Here is an 18,686-nt window from a genome sequence, read left to right as displayed (position 1 = left end):
TGGCCCTGCACAGCAGCATTCCCCCAGAGCCACACCGTGTGGGCTTGGAATGGATCTTAATTAACATCACCCGGTCCCAGCCCTTCCTGCCGTGGGCAGGGGCACCTCGCAGCACAGCAGGTTGCTCCACTTTGAGCACTGCCAGGCTTGGGGCATCCACAGCCTCACTGGGCAACTTGTTCCAGTGTCTCACCACCCCCACAGTAAAAATATCTTCCTAATATCTAACCTCAACTTCCCTTCTTTCAATTGGTACCCATTACTCCTGTCCTATAGTTCTTGATGAAGAGTCTCTTTCTGGAGCCCTCCACATTACTGGAAGATTGCTGTGAGGTCTCCACACAACCTTTTCTTCAGGCTGAACATGTAGCCTGTCTTTATAGCAGAACTGCTCCAGTCCTCAACTTTGTGCCCATCCAAACCACAAGAAAATCCCAAATGTTGCATTTCATCAGCTAAGGACAAAGAGTAGATGTTTTCTGTGCCCTGTACACAGACACAGCAAGTTGCCAATGCAAAGAATTAATTGGAAAATAGAATTTCAGATTAAAACATGAAAATAGCTGAAGGGCTACGACTTCTCAGAAGCGTGAGAAGTCTGCCCACTGCTCCAAAAATAGGTGGGCACAAGGGGTTTATTGTCAAGAGATTTAGGAGAAGGGAACTGGCTGGAGAGGACAATGGTCCATCCATGAGGACAATCCCAAACCCACTACAGCCTCTGGGCTGGACTCTGCACTTTGCTACTCCAAACACAGAGCCTAGAGCTTAAAAATAATTTATTTATTTTTAAGTAACAGTCATTTTCTGTATGCTGTAGAATTTTCTGTATGCCGATTTTATGTATCTTTAAATGTTTACATAAATTGTCTACAAAATCCAAGAGTGTTTCTCCATAATTTTTACCTATCTGCTCCATAATTTAGAAAACCAAGGGTTGCTCATAATTGTTGCAAGTAAAACAAGAAATGCCAGAAACAGGCCTTTAGCAAGACACTGGGAATATGGTTCTCCTGAAAAAAAAAAAAAAAAAAAAGTAAGCATGTGAGAGCTAAATTTTAGTTCATACAACAACTCAAAAATACAGATGAAAGTGTATGCAAAAGCATTCTTTCAGACAACTCCCCACATCTAATTATGTTTCAAAGAAATACAGCCGTTCATGTTTTGTGGCATCCCACACAGTTTATCACTTTACCTGTGTAAAAGCGTGTCAGTGGATAAAGGAGTTGTGGCCAGCACACCTCATTCTGATTGCAGTCAAACTCTGCATAAATCTTGTGATACCTGGAAAAAAGGAACCTTTTGGTCAGTGCAATTCATGTCACATCTGCTGAACATAAATGGGAGGTTATCAATGTTTTTACCAAAACTACCTGGTCACTGGAAGGGGTGGCTGAGCTGGGACTTCAATGAACTGAACAGAAGCTGTGATGGGAAGAAAGCTGAGGGTGTTTCTGCAGCCAAGCCCACACTGGAACTGCCATAAAACTGTTGAGTAACTGTAACAAAAAGCATCACTATTGCTTGAAGGCTGGAAATGCAAATTTAGACCCTAAACACAAGCAGGAAAGGACAAAACACACAGTATTTATGAGGGGGTTGATAATCCCTGGATTTTCCACATCGTACAAGGGGAGAACTTGCACAGTCTGGAAATAAGGTAAACAGAACAGAATCCCACTTATTTGATAGGGATTGACTTGGTGGAGAGGGGGAAGGGTTTGCAGAGTGAAAATTCTCTGTTTCAGGAAAGAATAAAACATTTACTTCAGCTCCCAAAGCTCTGCAATGGGGTAAGCCAGAACACAGGACAGTCTTGTTTCCACCACGTGACTCCTGAGGGGATGCCCTGTGTATGCTTGCTGTTGGCAGCATCACGTCTTTTATTTAATATTTCAGTAAAGTATAAGGATTATCTGCTTTTACTCATTGATTTTTTCTTTAATTTTCATTTCAGAGGGAGAAAGGCTAACCTAGTTGAGATCAAAGGAATTTGGGTTGCAAAGTGAAAGACATGTGAAAAACCAACAAAACCCACCCTTTTCGTCTGTAAAATTAATTTGGGATGTGTTAGGTAAGCAAGGCTCTAAATGAAGCATTTATTTGTCACATAGCCAGAGATACAACTCACTTTACCTGATCTGCACAGCAAGAATTTCCTGCTGGGGAATCCCTTGCACTGCTCCCACTTTAGCAAAGATTATGCGAATGTTCAGGTTTGCAGGAATATCTGGACAAATTCCTTTTAAGCCTCCAGTGCTCACATTAGAACTGAATGGATCAAGACCTATGAAGGAGAACAGAGGGATTTAAATGTAAATCTTATGGAAAACATTCTATATTCCATAAAGAGATTATTCTTATAGCTCAGTGAAATGCTGGTAACTGTCAGACAGGAACACATTAAAATGTTTCTCTCCATAAAAAACACCTAAAGGAGTAATTTATCAATGGATAAATACCAAGTCATATGTGTACAGGCTGGCAGTAAAATATACAGTGTCCACAGATGTACTGAATTACGTGCCTGTGTGGATGGATGGATGGATGCAGACACACATATCACTAGCTTTAGGTACTTGAAATTACAATTTGGATTTATTTTGACATGCTTTATTTACTGTATGGGCATATTTGGACTACAAAGAACAACACAAGCCTCACTTACCTATAATTTCCACCCAGTCATTTAGATCAGTGTAACTGGAATTGTCCCTCTTTCCAATGTGAGTGGCTTGTATTAATGCATTCAATTTCTCAGTCACATTTCCTCTGCAAAGTAAGAATGTAGCATCACACAGAATGTAAATCTGTACTGTCTTACCACTCTGGGTTGCACTATTACTGTATCCTGGGGTCAGTTTCATCTGAAAGATGTTATCGCACAACAAAAATAAACTTGAACTATTAAAGGGAAGAAATGGAAAAGTATTGCAGCCAACACAATCCTCCTTTGAGTAAAGAGTGAAACCATTATGATTTCCCATCAAAAACAGAAGTGAGACTATTAACCACAGCAAGCTGAAACACACACATGAATATTTTAAAAGAATGTACCAGTGCTGAAGGGAGGCACTTGTAGACAGTCACATAACAATCAACAAGAGGGATGAAGCAGAGATAAACAATTCAGCTTGTGTGGCTCACCTTAAAAGGCTGCAATCTTCCTTAATATCAACTTCTAGAATGCACCCAGAGTAGGAGTCTACTCCAAACAGAACTGGTCTGTCAGTTGCTGATGCACATAAACCTCTGCCAGCTGTGAAATGAAAACATCTCACTTGAGCTTTCCTATTATCCCCCTTTGGATCTCCAGCTTTCAATTTTGTGCAAAACATCAAACATTAGAATGCAAAATCAGCGTGGTAGAGTTCAAAAACAGATACAAGTCCATTCACTTTTCCAAGAAAGCATTAAAGATTTTCTCACCGACCTTTGAAAGCTTGGGAAAGAAAAGCAAAATCTGACAAAGATTTTTAAGTAAAATATGTTTTCAAAAATCCAAAAACCAAATAAAGCCCCAAAATTTTAGCATTAACTACAATTGAAGTTGCAACCTCACAAGCCAATACCTGGCTGCCAAATGTTTAGGCTTCCAAGAGGATCAGAAGCATTCAGATTTGCAGCTTTCACTGGTTTTCCAACTTGATACCCTAAACACAGAAGGGTAAATTATCAACTGTATCAGAATCTGTAAGCATTAGCGTTGCTTTAAATGCCATCAATCTTGAAGTAAATGACATTTCCATTACAGTGGGAATGGCCTCACTTTAAATAATCAATATCTATGCAACAAAAGCCTAAGAACCACTCACTGCTATTGGCACTGCAGTAAGGCAGGAAGGTGAAGGCTGGCAACATAAAGAAGTACAAAAGAAATATAAAATGCAATCACTGATAAGAATCTGTACAGCATGAATTTTTTTACTTTTAGTACACAAAATGAAGTATTAATACCTGGATTCTCAAACAGTTCCTCTCCATTAGTACTGTTTAAGCTTAGAAATTCCACTGTAAATCTCTGTGTCAGGATTTCTGGTGAAAGAAAAAAATATGACTTTTAAATAAGTAAATTAGCAAAATTTGTATGTTCTATGTAGGGCACAAACTTCTGTCTTTCATTAGTGACAGAAGATTCAAATCAATACAAATTAATGGAAATCACCCCATAATTTTCTTTCTAGAGTCCAAGGGAAACTATTTTTAAGAAGAATTAGTAAATAAGAGATTCTATCACAGAATTTCCATACAGAATATAAAGAAATAAATCAAAAATCATAAAAGAAATGTCATGATACCTCCATCACATAAGCTTCCAAGGAATACAGTGACATTTACTTGCTCAATGTTCTTGTCTTTCCAAATGAATTTATAATATTCTGCAAAAGTTACATTTTGACACAGAATCTCAGCAGCAAGAAGGTTTTCTGGCAGGAGGAAAAAAGAGAAAAGGTCATAATGAAAAGCACTCTAATTAGAAAGCTCTGCTACTGCAGCTGAGAAAGAACACATTAAAATCTTGGCAAAATTCAGGAAATTACAACATTCATCTTTTTGAGAATTTATTTTATTGTTTCAGTGTGCAGTGGTGCAATCCCCCATGTATGCAAGGTAAGGAACCTGATTTCCTGACCAGCTGTGATGAACTGGAGTAAATTAAATACTTCCTGCTTTGCAGGAAGCCAGTTTACTTTTTCAGTCTCAGATAACATACAAAATTCCTCCTAAGAATTGCAGAAGGTAAACATTTTAGACATCAAAACAATCTATTTCATATACAATCCAGGTTAAGTAAGAAACATTAATTAAATGGAATAGACCTACCACTTTCAGTGATGAATTTGCTGCTGTCAGTGATGGCTCTATAGACAACATTTTGTTGGATGAAGTCTGAGAACGAAAAACAAACAAAGGTTTCTGTTTTCACATCCAAGGTGCAATCCTTGTTGTTATGAAAACTGAGTAGGAAATTATTTAGAAAAATTAATTTTGGTGAAGACCCAGACTGTTTATGTATTTTGAAAGCAGAGCTAATTAACTGTAGGTTTTACGGAGGTAATATAGACTAACAAAAGTATACCGTTATGGAGCATAAAATAAAATATGTTCATGCTGGTAATCACATTATCTCAAACTCCAGAATGACTCTTCATAAGTACAGGCTTTTGTAATGCAGAGAGTTACCACTTCTCACTAACTCTAAAACGCTGATGCTGCACCCTCCTGACAGAAAAAGGGCTCTGCAAGTCTGCAAATGAGTCACCAGGAACAGGTAAATGGGACACAAAGGCCCATCCCGTTATTCCTTACCTCCTAAATCTTGGCAAACAGTGGGACACTTGCTAGAAGGTCATGAGAACCAGGAACAGAACATCCCCAAATGCTCAACTAGGGCCACCAGGTAACACAGATGTTACATTTAGTGACTGTGCCAACAGCCCTGGGGTTTGTTCTGTTCCAGCAGCTCTGAGAAACAATGAAACGTTCCTGCTTGGGTTTCTGCAGCATACCTGCAGTGCCACTGTTTATCCTCACGTCATGGGGCAGGCCTTCCTTGTAAGACTCCAAATTGGTCAGGCACTTGACATCAAAGTTGTGGAGATAGGCCACAGGAGCATTCCCAACACACTGTCCAGCCATGGATTGCTGCAGGGGGTTCACAGAAATTAGGATTTTCTATCCCTTTGCTTTCCATTTGAAGATACTTATTAGTAAAATGCCCCACATGTGCACTACAGCCACACAAAACACTCTGACAAGCAAGCTATCTGATGTAATAAGAACACCTCAGCCTCTGGCAGAAGAGAGGTTAACATTTTAAAAACACAGCTTTAAAAGTAGTTTCAATGTACACCATGACTTCATCTTCATTTGTGAAAGTAATTATAACCAACAAGTGTCTCCAAAATACGTTACCTTTTGCAGGGGTATGGGCGAGAGGATGAGGAAGGATAATGTTTACTTTTATTAAGGACTTTGTGGTTTTGTTTTGGGTTTTTTTTTGTTGGACTGGTTGAGGGTTTTTTGTGACAAATACACCCCACCACTTCCCAACATCAAGTTGCTGAGATTGGATGCAAAGCCATAAGGAGAGTGATGCAGGGAGTTCCAAACAAACCAAGAGGAATGAAAAGCTCACAAGCACCAAGTCATTACCTGGGGAACAGTAAAATACTCATCTTCTTCTGTCATAATTGGATCTCCTTCTCTGTAACCAGTGAAAGGTTTCCCAGGAGAAGTTTGTAGAGGGATCTTAAATGAAGGAACTTTGGGTGTAGAGCTGCAAACAAGTTTAAAAATTAAACTCTATACCTCACACAAATAATTACAAGTTTGCTTTCATGTCCCCTGTTCTTATATACTACCAATAACATTTCTCCACTTGCATTTAAGGTTTACACCCTAAACCCTAATTTCAAAGGAACTTTCATTATAAAGACAGATAATATTTTTATATTTTGGTTGCATAATGAGTGTGATGAGAAAATAAATTTTCTTAAGACTTACATAGAGCCATGATAAAAATAGCCAAGAAATGGTGTGTTGTCAAGAGAAGAATGTACACAGAGGAAGGGAAACCACTCAGGGGTATATTCCATTGACTGGGAAGAGCACAGCTGATCATATGGGGGGTTCACATCCCCACCAAACACTCCAGTGAAACATGATCCACGGAATAACTGCTGCAAGTCTGGTGTACACTCCTGAAAGGGAAAAGAATGGTCACTCTTTAGCAAGGTAATTGCACTACTTATGGCAATAAAAAGCAAACTTACAGGTAAATATCAAGCAACTTGGTAGAGAGAACATATTTACTTTGAGAAATACAGGAATATTCAAACACCCTGGCCCATCTAGTCTGAAGCATTCAGTACCTCTCTCTCCCCACCACAGACAAGAGAGTCTAGAGTCTTTGAAAATACTTAATCAAAGTTCAACAAGAAATAAGTACCAGATCACAGCAACAACGAACATCACAAGCTCCAGCTGTTAAGTTACAAGGACAAGAGCCCAAGGGCTTAAATGCCTGGTTTGGGATGATAGTTGCATTTTCTGTAACAGAAGTAGGAAAGAAAATCAGATTAAGTGGACTGAAATCCAAATAAAAACCCCATGCAATCTGCAGTTTATTCTGTGTAGAAACCTTTTTTAAATTCCATTGACTGCTCAGTATCTCTTATTGCTGCCCAATTACTGATTTTTCCATACAGATAGGAAAAGAACAGCCAAAATGCCTTTTTTTCTTTAGCACTTACCTGACACGTTTCCTGCAAAGGAAGAGTTGGCAAATATTTCAGCTTGAATCAGGAGCTGTGCCAGTATCACTGAACCACGGCAGGCTAAAACCTGGAGTGTTTCCACCAAGCACAGAGGTGAGGGGCAGCACTCAGTGGCATTGGGCAAACACAGCTCCAGAGCTCTGCTGAGGCTCACAGTCACCTTGGAAGCGTTCTGGAAATACACAAAATAAAGTTTGACAGCTCTGACAGCTTGTATTAAACTGTTCTTGTCTATCCCATTCATCAGCTTCTGAGAGAGAAGCTGCAATGAAGTGGAATAACAGAAGAATCAGTATTTTACATACCACACCAGGAGTTACATCCAAATTCCAGTCTCCAGCTCTTTTACTTCCACTGCAATTTGCAAGTTGCAATTTTCCTATCACAAAAAAAAAAAAATTAAAGGTAATTTAGAAAGGACTGGGAAATGAGAAGTACATTTAAACTCCTCTTGTGCTTTCAGGTACACCCTCAGGCCCAGCTCCCACAGAAACAACTGAGAACTAAGGAGTTAATCACAGGAATGTCTGAAATTCCTGTTTCTGTAACTATTAAGGCACTAAATGACATGTATTACCATTTCTCTAGCAATTTTTGTGTCAAAAAATATTAACAATTCAAACGTATTTATTTACATGGGGAAAGGGGGTTGAAGTGTTCTTACCTGTCTCTGCATCTCTAGGACTTAAAATTATAGAAAAATTAACTCCTGAAGAATTGCCAAGAAAAAATGAATTGACTCTGGGTCCTGACATATGAATAAACGAAGGCTGAAAGACTAAAAAAAAAAAAAAAAAAAGAGAAAGAAACAAGTTGACTGAAAGAGGTAACAATCTGTAAGACATATAGATGGTGTGCTTGGGCTATGTTGTTACACTCTAAGACTTTGTCGCAAACAGAAGAAAAATATCATGTAATGCCTAGTACAGGGTTGTATTTCAATTCTTCCCAAGTGCTGGAGGAGTGGGTGTAGCTTTCTATGCCACAAATTTGCATGTGTGAAGATGCCCAGTAAACGGGCAGTAAAATAACATTACAGCACTTACAGCCCAAGCACATGCTGCACAGCTCAGGCAATTCCATATTTACCACTTCTTGCTGACTTCAGCTTACACTTTTTAATTTCCTGGGGCCATTAATTGTGCGAGGGATGTCCCGCGATCCAGGAGCTGCGGGCTGCTTCCTTCAGCATGCGGACGCAGTGGCAAGTTTAGGTTTCGGAGTTGGGAGTTTCACTGGATTTTCCTTTTTAGACTTTGCCAAGGTTGAAAGATCCCGCATAAACTGCTCCACCCGCCCCCTCTGTGCTGAGCAGCGGCAGAAGCTCCACGGCGGGCACCTTCGGGTTTGGAAGGGGTGCCCCAGACCGTGCTCTTAGGGGAACCCTCAGCTCTGCGCCGCCTCCCCTCACACCCACCCGGGCACATCCCGCCGCGGGCCGACCGCCATCCCCACATCCCCGGAGGCCGCCATTCACTGCGGCCGCTCACGCCCTGACCCACCGGTGTCCCGGGCCAGCTGCCCGGGGCAGGGAGCCGCCCGAACCAGCAGCAGCAGCAGCAGCGCCCCGAAGCCGACAGCCCCCATAGCGCTACGGCGGCCGCCCGGCCGCCATCTTGCAGCGCCAGCGCGGCGCCATGGCAACGCGGAGGGCGGGAAGGCGGCCGCCTCACGGAGGGAGGGCGGGAAGGCGGCCGCCTCACGGTGGAAAGGCGGGAAGGCGGCCGCCTCACGGTGGAAAGGCGGGAAGGCGGCCGCCTCACGGTGGAAAAGGCGGGAAGGCGGCCGCCTCACGGTGGTGGCGGCGGGGCAGCTCCACACCCCTGGCCGGTCACAAATTGACAGAGCTAACAACGCTAACAAACAAGCTCTTAAGTGTGTGAGGGGGAAAAAAAAATTAAAGTTAGAGCTCTCAGACCCGGGGCATGGTTTGGGAAGCGGGAGGTTGTGTTGATTATGAACATGAAATGGACCACTAGGACATCTGGCTGGACTTCCCAGTTAAGGAAGAAACTAATAAAACCAGCGCAGTAATTGTGCTGAAATCAGATCCAAGGAGGTAAAAGGTAATTCTGGTAGGAGACCAGTGTCCCAAGAAATCCCCAAACCCAAAAGAAGAGAGAAACTGGGCATGTAGACTAATGAGAATGAGAACTGAGAGAATCATTAACTAATAGTCATTATAATACTAATTAATAAGAGAAGTATGTAACTTGTAGCAAATAAACACTAATCCCTTTGTTTGCTAGTATGACTCAAACAACAAAACTCCAGGAAAATCATGTAGCTCACCCTTACATTCAAAGCAATATCTGACCACATTTGAAAAAGAGACAGTCTTTATTACAAAAGTTTTATACAACGTAAATTATAAATACAGCCTTCACACAAAATGGCTTTTGTCAATGAAAAAAAGCTCGCCTTGTTACACTGGCAAGCCTAGAAAAAACTGGCACTGCAGCTGTTACAGTGGCAAAACCTGATGTGAATATCAAGACCTGTCAAATTCCTGTATACACATTGGAAAAAAAAAATAACTCGTTTTCTATGTGGAAAAAAATTCCTCTCTATTCCTTTCAGGAGAAAGGTTAAACTACCAAATTAAATAGTTCTCTTTAGAAGGAGATACTGTTTGTTTCTTTAAATGTACATTCAGAAGTACACAGCAGACCTTCCTGCCATAAAAGACACCAATCCAAAAGTCTTTGTTCTTGTCACGTGTCAGATGGAAACCCAAATACTAAAAATAAGAAGTGTGCCTGTTATCAGATTACAACTACATTCCTTGTTTTCCAGTTTCAAAACAAAACCTTGAAGACTAACCAGCTGGTCTGCATTTATTGATGCTATTTTAAACAAAGGGAAGTCCTTTCATTCACAAATGAAGAGATATCAAATTGAAAAAGAAATACCACAAGGACAGAACAGTCACAGAAATATGAATACATGTGAGTGCACATGCAGGGCAATTAGCACCTTTTTTTTTTTTCCCAAGTGGCTCACAAACCATCTTGAAAATGATGGCTCATATTGCTAGTAAGAAGCTGAAGTCCCTGAACAACACAGTGCTATGATTCTGATCCTACACAACAGAAATGGTCAGTCTTAACTTTACACCAACATATAGAAAGAATCTAAGCTTTCTTGACTTTGAAAATAACTCAGAGGTGTGAAACTTTTCAGTGGACAGAAGACCCTCAAATTCACAGGCTGTGTCTCTTTACCAGGATGTAACTTCTGGTTCTTCTTACAGTGAAGAATTAGTATTTAAAACAGCACAGATTACATGGTAATACAGTGATTTGTTACTTAACAAGCTGCATAGAAAACATACATTTTAAATATTTATCCCCTAAGAAACAAGTAATAGCACTGCATACAGTTCTCTTTCATATCCAGTAAAAAGTGCCATCAGTTTCTCAAGTAGGTTCCATTTCATGGAATTCTGGAGGAGGTAATGATGTATTTACATAATGTTGCTACGCAGCTACCTTTAATTTCTTCTTCTTTGCTTTCATGACAGGTGGCAATGATATTTTGAAAGCAGTCCTGGAAAAAAACATGGAAAAGCAACTGTCAGATACACTGAACATACTGCCACACCCACCCTTGAAATACAAAGAATAAACACTTACTCGCAGGTACTGCAGATAGGACTGAAGTTGCAGAATACTGAAAAATCAAAGAATTGGCTTTCACTAAAACAGGGCATTGGAATGTAAGAAATCAGACTGTTAAATGTTTATAAACTTACTTGACAAGCACACGGAGCACACGTAGCCAATTTCAATGAGGTTGCGATGGCAGAAGCAGGCAGCTCTGTAGTCAACATGAACAGGAGGTGGAAGGACGAGCTGTGATCTCTGCTCTTGATCAGGGAGAAAAACCCACTGCAGGGATAGAGAGAAGCATTTTGTGAATTGGGTTGGTATTCCTGTATTATCGGGTCAGTGAAGTGAGTATTTCATATCTGACACACAAAAAACATCAAGTGTTTTTTAAGTGACTTACCAACAAATACTGCAGAAGGGATGGCATGTGGGGCACTTTCAAATAAATGCCACCCGTGATATCACAGGCCTGCAAAGCAGAGACCACAATCAGATTGTTGTTTGAGGACATTAACAGGGCATTTAAAATATCCATGTACTGCACAAGGCCTGCATGACAGAACTGTCAGATCCACTGAACATATTTCCACACCCACTCTTGATTAAAGGAAAGAGCTGAAGGATGTATTGAAGCATTTAACATCAAGTATTTATGAGTTAATATAAATGGCAAATAAGAAGAGCAAGTCTGTACCTGTTGTAGAAGACCTGAATCAGAGTCCAAGACACAGGCATCAATCAAAATACTCTGCAAGAGATGACATGCATAAAAAATAAATTTAGCCAAAACCCACACAGCCCTGTCAGTGTTACTGTCATGACTTGTTTCCATGATAAGTGCACTATAAATTATGTAATCATAAGAGAAATTAACTTTTGTGTTATCTTTACACAGAAATAAAAGATAATATAAAAGGAAAAAAGGCCAGCTTTACCTGTTTCTGTGCTGCGAAGATGACATTCATGAAATTCATGTATTGCAATGCGCTGTCTTCTGCAGCTTTTATGACCTAAATACAAACTCAAACTTGTTAGCCTACATATATCACTGGATCTCAGGACTAAAAGAAAACTGTGACAGCAAAAGTCCTTACCAGAATCCTTGATTTAATTTCTTGATTGGCTAAGTATTAAAAAGAAAGAGAAATGCATCAGCACCTTGTTTGTATCAGCCCTTTAATTCTGTAGCATATGACACCTCAGAATATACTGGATATTAGATCTAACAGGTCAGATAAAATATCTATATGAAACTATTTCCAGTCCCAGTGACAATTATCTATGGACTAATTCCCCTCAACCTCCAGTTATTCCAAGAAGTTCCAGTTCCAGTTACAGTTTATTTCCACACAACAGAAACTCTCCCCAAGGACGTGGACTATTGATCAAGTCTTTTAACTTTTTTAAATGTAGGCAACTTCAAATGATCAAAATAAACCTCTACCTATCAGGCAGATATTTTGATTTTGAAAATGGGTGTGTGTCCAGACTTATTTATTTATGTGTGCATGTGAATTTATACCTATTATTCAGGTTAAAATATTTACTCAGTGTTGAAAACAGGAAAAGAGGTGTTACCTTTTAGGTCTTTGCCCATCTTGTTGATGTCTACATGAGCTGCAATTAAGGAATCTATATTCCATTCTTGGAAATAACTCCATGATCCACACCACATATTCACCACCTTGGCCAATACACATTTTGATAAGCACAAGCTTATAGCTATCAGGCAAATGTTTCAGTTTTAAGTATTATAACAAAATAAGAATAGTAAAAGTTAATATTATAAGAAACAGTCTTAAGAACACATAAAGGCTTTGAAGATTCTGTAATCAAAAGGATACAACAAAGTGCTTTAGCAAGTGATCCTGCTAACAGGGTTTCTGTTTGCTGGCCCTTCACGTCAGCTGAATCCAAGAAAAAGTGCAAAAGTTACTTTTATATATAAAAATAGCTACTGAACCTAACAATACAAAACACTACACATTTTTATCTTTGGCAAATAATACTAATGCAGAGGCCTGAAGTGTCAAACATAATAAATTCATCTACTTCAAGCATATTAAAATTCATATGATGAAAATAGAGAACATTTCTGCAACTCCTTGACAGTCCAAGTCTTTTGGAATTTTGCATATTAAGCCTAGAATTTTCTTCTCCTTACTCTTTGTCATGAGGTCTTTAATCTCTTCTGCAATTGCATCATTTATTGCTGTTAATAATTCATATTTCCCATCCTTGCTGCCAGAGCAATTAGATTCCACGGAAGGGCCTCCCTCTCCGAAGGGATCTGCAGCAGCCCAACGCTTCCCAGGGTACAGGAAACGGCTGAAACAGAGGCAAAACAAAGCATTCATGTAACAAAAAATGCTATCAATTTATTGGCTGCAGATAACTATACTCTGAAGTTTAATTTAAAATCCTTTTAGGCATTAATGAGGCTGTGTAAGGTAGGTGACCTTAAACTGGAGTGAAACCCACATGCAGCTCCCTCCTTTTGAGACACCTCTTAAGAGATCTGGCAAAGTTCTTTGGCTGCACTTGGGGCTAGATCTGAGACTCACAAAGATCTGGGGGTAAAAATATCCCTTAAACAGGGAACTTCTGCCATTTGTATTGTTCCACTCCACACATATCGACCATTCTCTCTCTGCATATTTTTAAGTCTTTTAAACCTCCCTTCTAAGTCTTTTTATTACTTTGTAACTCATTAAGATTCTTTCCTATTTAGCTTCAGCTAATTTCTTTTTCTAAGACAATGATATATTACACACTTTTAACTTGGTTTCTTGCCATCAGACAAGAAAATCAGGAGACAGCTACAGGAAACTGGAAACCTCTGCACAGTTCAGAAGCAGCTCTACCTTTCCTGAGTGTGACTTGCTATGACAGCGAGTTTGTTGGTGCGATTCATGAGCAGGTGAGAGTTTCCCAGCACCATCACTGCATCGATGCATTTTGACAGGGTGAACTGCTGGAAAAGAGAACAGAGCAGATGCAGCACAGTAAGATTTACAGAGAAGCAATTCACAAGTAAGCTGTGAAATGACTGCAGTTTAAAAACCTAAATTTGAAGATGCATGTGAAAAATGTGTATTTTATGATTGGCTTTTTGCAAGTATTAAAATGAATACTGTATGTGTATGTTAGAAAGTTATGCTGTATTAATTTTCGTAAATACAGTTTTAGGTTATAACATAATGTTAAAATAGAAACTATGCTATGCAGGATATTTGTTTAAGAAAGGACTCGCACCAGATAGGAGCCACAGCACACCTAAATCTTTCAGAGAAAGGGAATTTATTGCTCCCCTATCAGCAGAAAACTAACTTCTTCCCACCTCGCTCAGACTGGAAGATGACATAAGGATTAAGAGGAAGAAGTTGACAGTGACCAGACAGAATCCTGTGTTTGAATGGAATTTATGCATCATGTATGACATGTATGAATATGCAACAGGCAATTGTTTTTAAGGGTTAATCCTCTGTTAAGGGGTGTCCTTTTTCGGGCTTGTGTTGCCCTGAAAAAGGTACCCGGACGTCCGTATCTCTTTGTTTTTATTGTCTCATATCGTCCTAACCTCAAATGTTCAAGTTTTATTATTTTAATTATATTACTATTTTTATAACCACTTTATTACTATTAAATTTCTAAAATTCCAAAAACAAGTGATTGGCGTTTTTCACAACGCAGAAAGAGCTTTTGCTGTTAAAAAAAGCTCTAATGAATACAGAATGCTGCACAGCTCTTTCAAAAGGTATTAGGATACCCATTACATTAGGACAGCTCAGAAGTCAAAGAAAACGGCACAATTTCCCCCAGAAATGCCCAGGCAGTGCCAGCGCCCTAAGGCCGTACCTCAGCCTCTCCCAGGGCCCTCTTCCCCCACCAGATGGGGTTGGTGTCGAGGACGACGATCAGCAGGCTCAGCTCATCATCTGCAAAGGGAGCGCACAGCGCCGTCACTGCGGGCCGCGAGCGGAGCGGCGAAGCCCCGCGGGCAGCCCGAGCCCCGCCGCCGCCCCCCCAGAGCCCCGCGGAGCCCGCCCGGAGCCCGCCCGGAGCCCGCCGGGCGGCCGCGGCCGCGGCCGCGCTCACCCGCGCTCATCGCGCCGGCCGGCCGGGCTCCGCGCTGCGGCGCCCGCGGATGACGCCCGGGCCGGCGCTCCGCATCCGGGCACGCCCCGGCGCGCCGGGCGGAGCGGAGCGGAGCGGGGCGGCGATGAGCACGGACGGTAACGGGGGCGGCGATGGGCGCGGACGGTAACGGGGGCAGCCCCGGGAGGCGCCGGGCCGGGCAGAGCAGGGCGAGCCCTGACGCTGCGCGTTGCCTTTCAGACTTGATCGAGACGTTCAGGGCGCAGCTGAGGGACGACCCCGATGTGGCCTCGGCCGTGGCCGCCATCCGAGCGCTGCTGGGATTCCTCAAGCAGGACCGAGGTGCGCCCGGGTGCCCGCGGCGGGGCGCGGACCCGGCCGCCCCCGGGCCAGGCCGTGACCGCGCTTCTCTGCCTCTGCCCAGGGGAGACCATCCAGGGCCTGCGGAACAGCCTGCGGGACGCCATCGACACCCTGTCGCGGGTGGACTCCTCGGTGGCCGTGTCCTCCGGCGGGGAGCTCTTCCTGCGCTTCATCAGCCTCACCTCGCTGGAGTACTCGGTAAGGGCGGCCCGCTGCTGCTGCTGCTGCTGCTGCTGCCGGAGCCCGGCCGCTCAGCACGCCCCGCTCTTTGCCAGGACTACTCCAAGTGCAAAGAAATCATGATCGAGCGCGGGGAGATCTTCCTGACCAAAGTCTCCTTGTCGAGGAATAAAATCGCCAAGCTGTGTCACCCTTTCATCAGAGACGGTGCTGTGAGTAGGCCGGGGCAGGGTCACTGCTGTTGGGTTTTGCTGTTGCCGGCAGGAGGGGAGAGGAGGAGGAGGCTGATGGGGCTTCTGCACAACACAGTTCTGCACAGAGCCATGACAAAAGTCCAAGTTTCCCTTTGGCTTTTTTTCCCCTTTCCCTTAGCTCAGCAAGTGTAATGTGTGATTTTGTTTTGTCCTGGCAGCGAATTCTGACCCACGCCTACTCCAGGGTGGTCCTCAGGGTGTTGGAAGCAGCTGTGGAGTCCAAGAAGCGATTCAGTGTTTATGTCACTGAATCACAGCCAGATGAAGCAGGGTGAGTGTTCATTAATTTGGGGTTTATCTTCGTTAACAGGGTAAGTTACAGCTACCATCCAACTTGTCCTGCCTTAAGAAAAGCTGCTAGGCTTGGTCAGAGCATTTTAAGCAGCAAGTGTGACTCATATCACATTATTCTGGACAATTGAAAAAAAATCTAAAAAGTATTGGTAATTAACTTTCCATACTCAATGTCCTAATTAGTGTTATCTAGGTTTTCCTCAAAGGTTCACAAACCTTTGGTCAGTGCCAGGCAACCTACTTTTCCCTTGGGAGATGGGAGACAACTGCTTTCCAACTGTCTCTTTCAGAAATAGGCTAAAATAATCAGTATTATGCTAATCAGAGAAATTAAACAGCTAACAATGTCATTTAAAGATGCCAAATAAATCCTTTCAGAGCAAATATTGCTGTGTAGGTGAAGGAATTAACCCTGCACACTGGGTAGTACATGTCACTAACAGCGTGTAACAATTCCTTCCATTTCTATACAATAATTCATTTTCTGTTCTACCAGCAGGGGAATGGGGGCAGTCACAAGCTTCAGTCTTTCAGACAATATTTTCCTATTATTGTCTTTAAAAAAATTAATTGTTAAGGCCCAAATGTTTTCTTTAATAGGCAAAAAATGGCAAAAGCTCTGAGGAAGCTGAACATTCCGGTGACTGTGATTCTGGATGCTGCAGTTGGGTAAGCCTGATCATAAATTTTGATATTTTTCATGACAATTTCATTTTGACAGTAAGACAAAATAAACTTAGATGTAAGCAGCTTGTTCAAACCCCAGAGAATATTACTTAGTTTGTCAAAGTCATCCAACAGGCCAAACGAGTTACAGCTTTAGGTGCACAATTAGAATGTGTCAGCTACAACACAAGCTTTGATTTTGCATGTTGGAATGAAAGAAAGAACCAGACCTAAGAACTTGTACAGGTCTGTAAAAAAGAACTGAGGTGCTAAAGAACAAAACACTTTTTTTTCCCTAATTTGTGTGTTATCGTGTTGTGGTTTCTTAAGGTATTTGCTAAATTAGCACTGCTTAGTACAAGCCCAATACATGAGAAAAGAACTACAATAAATCTGAACATTGCTAGTTAAGAGTTCAGCTTCTTCCAGCCTTTACACAGTTGCCAGGGTCAGTTATGGCTGGGGAAGAAAAGGCTACTTAATATTCCTGCAGGGAAGCAGATGAAATCCCACTGCAAGGATGTGTAGCAGCATGTGGACTTACAAGAGGTAGATGGAACTAGTGCAGAATATGGAAAGATTGTTTGAATTACTCATTTCTGTTCTGTTCAGCAAGTAATCTGTCCTATTACCCAGTAATGCTTGGGTTTTTTCTCCCCTTTTAACAGCTACATTATGGAGAAAGTGGACCTGGTGTTAGTTGGTGCTGAAGGTGTAGTTGAAAGTGGAGGCATTATCAACAAGGTAATTGTGAGTTTCTTACATCATTCTGTACACTCTGGACTTTTAAAGTTTGGTTTCTCTGAAGCATTTAAAGCTTTTTGAAAAGTCTCTTCCATCTGGATTTTATCCAGGAAATGTCTGTTAATTGTTGGAAGCTGGGCAATATTTTCAGGCAAGCTCTGAGACTGCAATGTTGTTTTCCATCTGTCTCCACAGATTGGCACCAATCAAATTGCTGTGTGTGCCAAAGCCCAGAACAAGCCATTTTATGTGGTAGCAGAAAGTTTCAAGTTTGTCAGACTCTTCCCTCTCAATCAGCAGGACGTCCCTGACAGGTTTAAGGTGAGAGAAATTCAATTTGCATCTTACCCAGCTAAGGTGCACACTGGTGTGTCTGTGAAAAATTGTCTTCTAAGCATCTCTGATTACGTGGATCTCTCTGCCGTGGTACATTATGGGGTTACCCCATGGCAGAGGCACCAAACAGCCACAATTTGTCCTGATACTGGTACTCTGCTCCTAAAGCAGCTCCTTTAGGGCACACGAGCAGCTGAGGGTCAGAGACAGTTAAACCACCAAACTCCAGAACTACAAATTGTACTTTTCACACAAGATAAAAGAGCTGAGACCGAGGTGGCTCCAGTGTGTGCACTTGACTTCCTGCAGTTTTACCACAAACATCTGCTTGAGGCTGTAGCACTGCTCTTGCCCAAAAGAGGATTCCACTGCAGTTGTGCAGTAACTAATGGTCTCTGTTTCCTTCCAGTACAAAGCAGACACTCTGAAAACAGGTCAGAACCTAACAGAGGAGCACCCCTGGATTGACTACACCTCCCCATCACTGATCACTCTGCTCTTCACAGACCTGGGTGTGCTGACTCCTTCAGCTGTCAGTGATGAACTCATCAAACTCTACCTGTAGCTCAGAGACTCCTGCACAGGATGTGTCATCTTCATGACTGCCAGGGTTCTAAGAACTTGGAGGATGATACGTGAGCATGGCAAGGAAATGCCATTAGAAGGATTAACATAATTATGGACCACTGTTGAAAAAATTCCCAAAGTTCTTACAGCTCCTAAAGGCCGCAACTAAATTATTTTAAAGAGGGATGGAATATTTTGATACTGTAAAATAAAATCCCTTATGGTGTATCCAGACTCACTCTGAGGTGTTCTCTTACTGATCTGTGGTATGTACTTGAAAAAAACAAAAT

General features: G+C 41.8%; 3 protein-coding genes and 1 long non-coding RNA gene across 6 annotated transcripts; 2 read left to right on the top strand and 2 right to left on the bottom strand.

Annotated features, from left to right (window-relative positions):
• Nucleotides 1-762: 762 nt before the first annotated feature.
• Nucleotides 763-8,955, bottom strand: TCTN2 (tectonic family member 2). Its single transcript, XM_064392179.1, has 18 exons — nt 8,786-8,955; nt 7,948-8,061; nt 7,589-7,662; nt 7,260-7,455; nt 6,956-7,056; nt 6,511-6,707; nt 6,160-6,283; nt 5,514-5,649; nt 4,828-4,893; nt 4,302-4,430; nt 3,961-4,038; nt 3,576-3,656; nt 3,151-3,262; nt 2,672-2,775; nt 2,140-2,290; nt 1,377-1,502; nt 1,199-1,287; nt 763-1,013 (listed from the first exon to the last, which is right to left on the bottom strand). Exons 1-18 carry the CDS (start codon nt 8,868-8,870, stop codon nt 907-909), a joined length of 2,070 nt encoding a protein of 689 aa, XP_064248249.1. The 5' UTR covers nt 8,871-8,955; the 3' UTR covers nt 763-906.
• Nucleotides 8,956-9,064: 109 nt separating this feature from the next.
• On the top strand, nt 9,065-11,174 carry LOC135282432 (uncharacterized). Its single transcript, XR_010348606.1, has 2 exons — nt 9,065-9,349; nt 10,807-11,174. It is a non-coding gene; the product is annotated as an uncharacterized LOC135282432 (long non-coding RNA).
• On the bottom strand, nt 9,605-15,130 carry GTF2H3 (general transcription factor IIH subunit 3). 2 transcript variants are annotated; one of them, XM_064392203.1, is made up of 13 exons: nt 14,993-15,130; nt 14,753-14,832; nt 13,759-13,868; nt 13,059-13,222; nt 12,739-12,801; nt 12,473-12,502; nt 11,989-12,017; nt 11,830-11,904; nt 11,589-11,642; nt 11,295-11,363; nt 11,038-11,173; nt 10,919-10,955; nt 9,605-10,832 (listed from the first exon to the last, which is right to left on the bottom strand). In XM_064392203.1, exons 1-13 carry the CDS (start codon nt 15,000-15,002, stop codon nt 10,763-10,765), a joined length of 927 nt encoding a protein of 308 aa, XP_064248273.1. In that variant the 5' UTR covers nt 15,003-15,130; the 3' UTR covers nt 9,605-10,762. The 2 variants fall into 2 exon arrangements, with proteins under 2 accessions (XP_064248273.1, XP_064248274.1); XM_064392204.1 differs by having other exon boundaries at nt 13,759-13,865.
• Nucleotides 15,028-18,630, top strand: EIF2B1 (eukaryotic translation initiation factor 2B subunit alpha). Of its 2 annotated transcripts, none has more exons than XM_064392201.1 (9): nt 15,028-15,129; nt 15,233-15,334; nt 15,417-15,553; nt 15,631-15,747; nt 15,948-16,060; nt 16,684-16,752; nt 17,418-17,493; nt 17,689-17,814; nt 18,239-18,630. In XM_064392201.1, the coding sequence occupies exons 1-9, from the start codon at nt 15,042-15,044 to the stop codon at nt 18,392-18,394; spliced, it is 984 nt and encodes a 327-aa protein (XP_064248271.1). In that variant the 5' UTR covers nt 15,028-15,041; the 3' UTR covers nt 18,395-18,630. The 2 variants fall into 2 exon arrangements, with proteins under 2 accessions (XP_064248271.1, XP_064248272.1); XM_064392202.1 differs by having other exon boundaries at nt 15,105-15,157.
• The last annotated feature ends 56 nt before the right edge of the window (nt 18,631-18,686 follow it).

Source organism: Passer domesticus, chromosome 17, assembly GCF_036417665.1.
Source record: "Passer domesticus isolate bPasDom1 chromosome 17, bPasDom1.hap1, whole genome shotgun sequence".
Lineage (NCBI taxonomy): Eukaryota > Metazoa > Chordata > Aves > Passeriformes > Passeridae > Passer > Passer domesticus.
The sequence above is the reverse complement of the archived record's forward strand: the minus strand, read 5'-3'. Positions and strand labels throughout refer to the sequence as shown.